The sequence below is a fragment of the Pelodiscus sinensis genome, chromosome 1 (assembly GCF_049634645.1).
Source record: "Pelodiscus sinensis isolate JC-2024 chromosome 1, ASM4963464v1, whole genome shotgun sequence".
NCBI lineage: Eukaryota > Metazoa > Chordata > Testudines > Trionychidae > Pelodiscus > Pelodiscus sinensis.
In genome coordinates, this window is record NC_134711.1 from 181473484 (window position 1) to 181481604 (window position 8121).

General features: G+C 38.4%; 1 protein-coding gene and 1 long non-coding RNA gene across 6 annotated transcripts in view; one reads left to right on the plus strand and one right to left on the minus strand.

Moving 5' to 3' along the window:
• Nucleotides 1–8121, plus strand: part of LOC142820917 (uncharacterized) — a 155066-nt gene that overhangs the window by 58249 nt on the left and 88696 nt on the right. Inside the window, exon 3 of one of the 3 annotated variants that reach the window (XR_012897936.1) lies at nt 6482–6645. The exons of the other annotated variants lie outside the window; for them this stretch is intronic. This is a non-coding gene — a long non-coding RNA (uncharacterized LOC142820917). Of the gene's footprint in view, nt 1–6481; nt 6646–8121 lie in introns of those variants that run through there. 3 annotated transcript variants of the gene reach the window in all.
• Nucleotides 1–8121, minus strand: part of GRIK1 (glutamate ionotropic receptor kainate type subunit 1) — a 206390-nt gene that overhangs the window by 23607 nt on the left and 174662 nt on the right. For all 3 annotated transcript variants that reach the window (XR_012897930.1, XM_014575046.3, XM_075910575.1), the window contains one exon: nt 4809–5026. Coding sequence is in view for 2 of the 3 variants with exons in the window: in XM_014575046.3 (XP_014430532.2) it covers nt 4809–5026 (218 nt within the window). In the remaining variant the exon portion in view is untranslated. The remainder of the gene's footprint in view (nt 1–4808; nt 5027–8121) is intronic.

An 8121-nucleotide genomic window follows, 5' to 3' on the forward strand; every position in this document is an offset into this window, starting at 1 on the left:
ATTTTGCCTTAACACTTCATAGCTTTCCACCCATTTTACAAAAATGAAAAACGACTGTGGCTGTACAGCCCAGTTATACACCTGTACCTGGATAGAAAAGTTGTTGCACTCGCTGCTGCTGCTGCTAAAATCAGTTTATTAATAGCATGATTTAGCAAAAAATCAATATACCACAATTTCGGTGCCTATGCGCTCTCTCCCCTTAATTCTCCAGAGCGTTCCCTTGTACTTTAGTAAAACACTTCATGCATAGCCACTGGTGTTGTGAATGTTTCCATCTATTGGACATTTTTTTCCTATTTTCATTCAGCTGGATAAACAGGCTGTATTGCATGGTTTGGCTAAGGCAACCAGTGATGAAAGCAGTAGTCTCTTCTCCATTTACAGAACAAGTTTTTTTTTTCCTGTTGTTCTTGTTGTTCAAATGTCAAACACTTCCAACTTCCTAAGTACCACTTTCCCTCTTGTCACATAAATGCAAATGCTTTTGGAAAAGGACTCATTCTCTTTTAGCCTGGTGCCTTTTCTGTTACTTTTACTCTCAGAAAGGATCCAAGTGAAATACACATGCAGTAATGCATCTGGAACAAGAAACGGAATCCCTGCAGTAAGAGCCCTTGTTTTAAACTTCTGTTTTTACAATCACCAAGAAGTACCTCCTTTCAGAGTTTTTAGGATTAGTGAGCTATCTGTAGAATGGGCTGCTGTGGGTTCAAGAGGACCTGGGTTGTTTTCCTTGTTTCTGCCTGGCACTGGACAATTGTGTGACTTTGGGTAAGTCATTTCCCTGTTTGATGCCTCTGTGTTTCCTTCCCATCCTTCACATATTTAGATGTCACAGGCTCTTAGACGCTTTGTCTCTACTTCCATTTGTGCACTTAGCATAATGGAGCCCCAAGCTTGGTTGAGGCATGTAGGTGCAATGGCAAGAGATGTAAAAAATAATCTAGTTATCTACCCTGTTTGTTGTGTGCTAGTAAATATTGTATTGACTTCCCAAACTAGTAGTAGTTAGGCTTCTGGTCAGTGTGGTTTTGGAAGGCTGGGGGAATGGAAAGGAAAAATACATGTATGGGTATATAGTGTTGCTGGTAGCCAGGTCTGTGGACATGGGCACATCTACCTCAGGACTTGGGCTACACAAAAAATGATTATTGTATTGTTTTTTTGTACTGAGTGCTGGGTAACAACATGCTCCTAGTAAACTAAGCTGACTATTGAAGCACATACTAAGAGCTGCTCCATCTGTAATTTTGGGGCACACAGATTGTCTTCTCTAAACTCTTCCCTTCTCAATCCATAGTCCTCCCTCAAGCTTGTCTACAGTATGAAGACCATATAATCTCATTGCTTTCATTTGAATATTCTTGATGTGACACTGTTATGACCACGTCACCGTTCCGGATAACAGAACCTGAGTTTCCATTCCATAGTCTGTCTTCCAGCTCCCTACTGGTTGCCTTCTCTTGAGCAGAGACCTATGTCTCTTTCCTTTCTGACCAGGGAACGTGCTAGTTGTACTGTTCCTTGCCTTCACTGTATTATTCTCAGCAGAGAGGCTGCCCAAGCACACCTGCTTGTTCTCTCTGCATAAGTACTTAAATTGCAATTGCTGTAGTTAAAAGCACCGCTCAGTTCTTTCTATGCAAACTTATTTTTTTTAAAGTAAAAAGTACTACTGGGGAGAGAAAAAAAGAACCTACATAACTGCTAATAAGTTTACCAGGTCTTTCAAATTCACACCCAAGGGATTGGCTTATGGTTAAAAGTTTCTTGGCTTTAGCTCGTCACCATGCTCTGCTGCCAGCAAATGCTTGTGAAACCCACTGGCATTAAGGAGGACCAGAGACTTTTGTGGTGGATCTAAAAGTTCCAGTCCTGCTGATGAACCATGTGAATGTTGATGTGTTGCCACATGATGGAACTTTGAATTTTTTCACTTTACTTTTTTAAAACCCTCCAGTCACAGCTGCACATACATCATCTAACTTCATTCCCAGTCTTTTGTCATATGCACTGCACCTCGCATGTGCTCAGAGGTGGAAATGAAAGAACCCTAGAAACATTTATCATGAAAACTTAGGTGCCAAAGAGGCAATAGCCACAGATTTGTGGATTGCAGCATGTGATGTTAGCCAAGTCATTTAAACCAACCTCTCCCAGCTGCTCACTAATTCTGTATCCCTCTTTTCTGGGACATTGGCTTGGAAATCTAGGGTAATCTGATTTGTAAAAATGTTGAGTCCCCACAGCTGCAACTGAAGTCAACAGGAGCTGTGCTTGAATATAGAATATGGGTAACCTTTATACTGGCTTTTCCTTACTTTTGAGTGTTTGACTTCTCACCCATAATATTTTATTATTTTTAGTGGGTGATTCTTTGTAAAGCATCAGAGAGGTACATCGTACTTTATAGCCATAAGAAATAAATCCATGTCCTCAGGGTACTTCCAGTCTAAATTTTATACATACAAAGATATGTACTATTTATAACCTATTGTGTGTTAATTTGGGGCAAATCATGTTTTCTCTCTCTCTACCTCTGTCTCCCTTCACATCCTTTATCTCTGGTCTAGGAAGGGTCTTGCTTTGTTTTTATATCCCACCTAGCACAGTGGATCATTGATCTCTTTATGACATCTAAGAGATACTTTATTAGTTGTATTAGCTGTGTAGCAGTGATATAAATGTGAAATTCAATTTTTCATGCACTTTTCATCACATCACCTAATTCATCTCCACTCTCCACAGAAATTACTTCTAGCATTCTTCCATTTGAGTATCCATATATAACTTGAAGACCGTTATAAGCATGGGTTCATTTTGTAACACATCGATAACAAATTACCTGATTTGAAAACTCAGATGTTTAAATGCTTAAAAAAAAAAGACCCATCTTTATTTGTGCCTGTAAAATTCCACCCTTTTATTAGTGTCATAAAAAGCCAGACCAAAAGTGAAAGCTGCTTTGGAAAACATGTTCTGATGTTCACAGTGCCCAGAGTCTGCAGTTATTTCCTCTGCTGCAGCAGGAGCCATAAATGCAGAGGCCTTCTTTGTGCAGATCCATTGTGGTGACCTTTCCTGGCCAATGAGGGGACACTGGGCTAAGGAACTTAACTGGGGTCTTTCAGGTAGTAGTACAGTACAGTATTTCTTTTCTACACCACAAGCCTCATAGATGTACCTTATTAAAATAGGTGATACTGTAGTTAATTTGTGACAGTTCCTAGGGTTCTCAAATTATTTTTTCCAGGATATGTTAATGAAGATTTCAACTTATTATTACAAAATCTGGCTAAATAATTAAGCTTTGAAAAGAGCATCAAATTCATTCTCTTATTCAAACACGCAGACACTTCTGGAAATGGGGGAGGAGGGAGGGAAGTAAGAGGAATTTTCCGTTAACTGCTATAAGCAGGGTGTCTGTAAGATGTAGCAAATGACTGTAATATCCAATTACTAGTTTTCAGACTTTTCCAAATATATGAACTGAGATCCATTACTTTCTTTTATTTAAAGATATTAACTAAAACCATAAGACTGCATTGGGATTTGAGACATATGGGTTAAATTCCCAGATCAGCCACAGACCTTTTTAAAATAACAAAACATGTTAGTCTTTAAGGTGCTGCAAGACTATTTGTTGTTTTTTAAAGTTTTTTCCAGTTACAGACTAACTTGGCTACCCCTCTGAAGCTTTTTTAAAATACTCACATAAGATGTCAAACTGACACCAGAAACTGAAGCTGTTCCTTCACAGAAAATCTCTGACACAGGTAGCAGAAGCTATTTTCCCCACATGTTGCTTCAGTGTGACTCATTCTCTTTGGAGGGACTGCTTCCTACAGGTTACTTAAAAGATGCTCAAATGCCATACTGAGAAGCATGATATTAATAACTTACTAGGTATATTCCTGCTGTGTGTGCCAACAAAGCTGCTAATTAGAGCTAATTGCCATGGGATGTTTTTGTACATTTCCATATTTATAACTTCTTGGTATATGTGTTGACATTTTATGAGATCAACTCATTGTAAATGTAATTAAATTATCAAAGGTAATCTAGCTATCCACGGAAACTCTCAATTATATTACAGTTTAGATCTATATTTTTTTATGTATTTTTTAAAAAACAAATGGACTTTAACTTTCATTGACAGTTGTATTTTTCTAGTAGCTACTTGAGCTATTTACCTGTTATAAAGTTTGGGCCAAACAGCCCCCTTTTGAAGACTGAAGAATAACTAGTGCTAGTGGGCCCTAAATGGGGGGGAAACCCCACTGAGATTCTCCCTGTAGAGTTTCCACAAAATTCTTTTAGCTTGGGCATGGGGTTGCCTCCCTTACCTGACTGAATAGATCTTGGGGAATCCAGCAGAGGTGCGGGGCCATTCCAAAAGAGAATGTTGTGCCTGTACATTGTTTCAGAGTCCTTTAGCCCCCTACTGTACTGGACCTATTCTAGCAGGGATTTTTGCAGATTGTAGCTGCCCAGCCCCCTCCATTCTTAGGGAGCAGTGGGTGCAATGGCCTAGAGGATCCTTCAGAAAAGGAATTAGTGTCCGGCTGTAAAATATTTATGGTGGTTTCCTGCTGATTGGATTCAAGTTAAGATGCATATAATACAACCTTCCCCATCACCTGTGCAGATTCCTGGAGGACCCTGTGTGGATGGTGGAAATGTTATAACTTCTAAATTTTACTAAATTACTGTTTTCACCGTTCCTCAGTCTGTTCCCTGTTTCTGAATCTATTAGTGAAAAGCTGCAATTCTCACAATCCAAAAGCTGCCTGACTCCATCTTACCTTGAAGAAGGTCATAGTTGATCCGTCTCTAACAGCTCCATATTCTATCTTGGTTTGCTTTGCCAAATCATCTGCTGAATCAATGGGGGATTCCATTCTTTCAACTGTTAGGAAGGCAGCCAAGTTGGCTGTGTAGGATGAAATTATGATTAAGGTGAAAAACCACCATATTCCTCCAACTATTCGGGTAGAGAGAGCTTTGGGCATCAGCTCTGATCCTGTTATAATATCATCAAAATAATACAATTAAAACATGTTGAAAGAAGTCTCTTTTGCTGACAGTAGATTTTAGGAGTATAATACATTTATGATCTACAGAATAATAAAAGAAATGTACACAATCTCACATATGCATAGCTAATGTTTATAATGGTAAAATACTTTGAAAGGGATGTATGTCATACCTAATAAACACACGATTATCCATGGATCTGAACATCAGTTTGTCCTTGTGCTAATGTCACTTTTGGAGTTAACCTTTTAGACTCCTACCAAGCCATACTAGCCATGTAGTTGTATCTTAACTGCTTGATACAAGTATTGTAATGAGTCTTTAAGCCTTAAACCTTCAGAGTAACAATACAGTAGACCCTCAGAGTTTTGAACACCTTGGGAATGAAGGTTTTTCCTAAATCTGGAATGTTTGTAGCTTGGAACAAAATTCTATTGTTCTTCTTTCCAAAAAATGACGACTGAACATTAACTTTTAATACAGGTTTGTAACTTCACTATGTAAAAGAAAAAAATTCTGTTCTCCCTTTATTTTTTTTTATTTTTTTTAGTAAATTGCATTTAATACAGCACTGTACTGTATTTGCTTTTTAAAAAAATCTTTGCTGCTGCCTGATTGCACACTTCCAGCTCCAAATGAACAGTAGGCTCATAACTCAGAAATTCTACTGTATCCTATTTGTCATGTAGAGAAAATGCTTAAAAAGAAGGATTTAGTCCATGTCCCTTATCTATACATCAAGGCTATGTCTACAGTGCATTTTTTTTCCAGAAAAAGATACGCAAACTGCATTTTGCATACCTTTTTCTGCTTGTTTTTTCAAAAGAAGCTTTTCTGACATTTTGGCCATCTACATGGGGCCAAATTGGGAAAAACCTCCTCTTTCAGAAGATCCTTATTCCTCATAAAATGAGGAATACAGAGATGCCGAAAGAATGCGCCCGCTTTTTAGAAACTGTTCTGAAAAAGCGGATGCATTCTCTGGATGCAGCAGAGTTTCCATGGCAACCCCAAAAAACTCTGCAGTCTAGACATAGCCCAAGATATGTAGGGTCCTGCATCTTTCTCTCTCTCTCTCTCTCTCTGTCTCAAACACTAACTACAGTCCGTAGTGTTCCAATACAGTCAGTGGGGCTTACATGAATAAGGACTGCTGGGTCAAGACCTAAAATATGTCCTGTTATAAGCCTATACTTTAAAACAAAGTTATGAAAGGTAAAACAACTCTGCAGTCCCTTTTGGATTTGTACATGATGGTGAAATGTTATGAGTAATAAATGAATCCCAGTTTAAAGGACAGAATGATAAACTGAAGTGACATTAGTATATTCTACTTCACATCCCACATTGTGAGAGTTGGATAGTAAATGGATAATTTGGATATTTCATTTTACTTTATGAGGGCACGTAATTGACTGATGAGGGTTGAATTTTATTCCAGTTGTGAAGCAAAGTACCTCTAAACACTGAGTACCTCTAAACAAATTCTGCCCTGGATGACCTAGCCTGCAAACTTGCTGACTTCAGTGGATCACTTGAGTGTAAGGCCCCGATTCAGACAAGAACTTGATCATGTGCTAATATTCCACTGACTTCATTTTACCTTCCAAGGTAAGCACTGTGCATAAGTGCTTTGTTGAAATAAGGATGGACTTAAGCAAATACTTAAGTGATGGATGAACTGGAGTCTGTGTGTGTACAAATTTGATTTAACTAATAGTCATTATTATTAGAGAGAGGTCCCCAAGTGTTATGTCTTCTGAGCTACTTCATGATTCATGTAGGAGCTTCAGACATTTCACAGAAGGCATGTAAGGCCTTGGAAGATTTTAGCATAAAACTGTGTACAATTTGAGCAAAAATTGCAAGGATAATAATCTTCTAAGCCTCAGGCAAACAGATTTAATTTAGCTTTTTATAAATATGTGTACATCTCTCTTTAAAGGTCAGAGCTAAGCATAGCCAAGGGCTCTGAGTACATTGATGGTTGCAACCAAATTACGAGTGGTAACAACAAAGCATACTTCCTGTGGTGTGTAGCCTTTGTGTTGTAGTGATTTTAAACTAGGCCAACAATCTAAAAGTAGAGGTTCTTATTTAATGTATCATTTTAAGTGCTGCAGATTAATCCAGCTTTAATTGTGCTTTTCTTGGTGCTTTATCAGACTAGATATTTTAAAATGTAGTGAAACATGGAAGGTTTTTTTTTACTCCTATGGATGCATTTATTTTTGAACTGTAGTTGACCTAGCAAATGTAAGAGCAGGCTGCTACGTATGCTGATTCAGTTCCTCGTGGAGATGTCATTTTCTAAAAGCCTAGATAATTACAGGAATATAAATGATGTAGTTAGACAGAGATACAATACCTAGTTTTAATATATAGCAATAGGTAGTACATCTTTATAGTTAGAGATACATGATAATAGATGGAAGTGGAGAAGCTCTTGGTTACTGTAGTTTTTTGGCAAAATTATAATATTCCAGTGGTTTTTCTACAGTGGCAAATCAGTTGTACAGCAGAAACAGAAACTCTTTAAATATAAGCAAACTAAGGACAGTACATTTTAATCTTCTACTGAAGATGTCTCTCCACCTGGGGGAAGATTGAGGCTGCCACGATAGAGCTTCCTGAGTTCAATTTAGTGGGTCTAGTAAAGACCTGCTAAATCAAACTCAGAAGGTGCCCCCATTAGCAGCCAGTACTCCTCTGGTGAGGTGTAAGGGAACCTGATGGGAGCATTGGCTCCCATCAGCCTCCCACTGTGGGAATGGTGGGGAAACTCAAATTAAGGTACTTGGATTCCAGCTATATAACTAGTGTAGCTGGAGTTGTGTATCTTATTTTGACCTTCCCCTTCAGTGTAGACCTGCCTGAGTGATGTAAACAAGGGGATTGATCTTGCAAGATGACAAACACTTTCCCCTCTTACAAAAGTCACTAGGAGTTGAGTATGGAGTTCAGTGTCTTGCAGGATCAGGCCTGTGATTATTTCAGTATTAACCATCCCTTGGAAACCAATTCAGCAAAGTACTTAAGCACATGCTTTAGTCCCATTGATGTAATCTTGTGAGTTAAGTT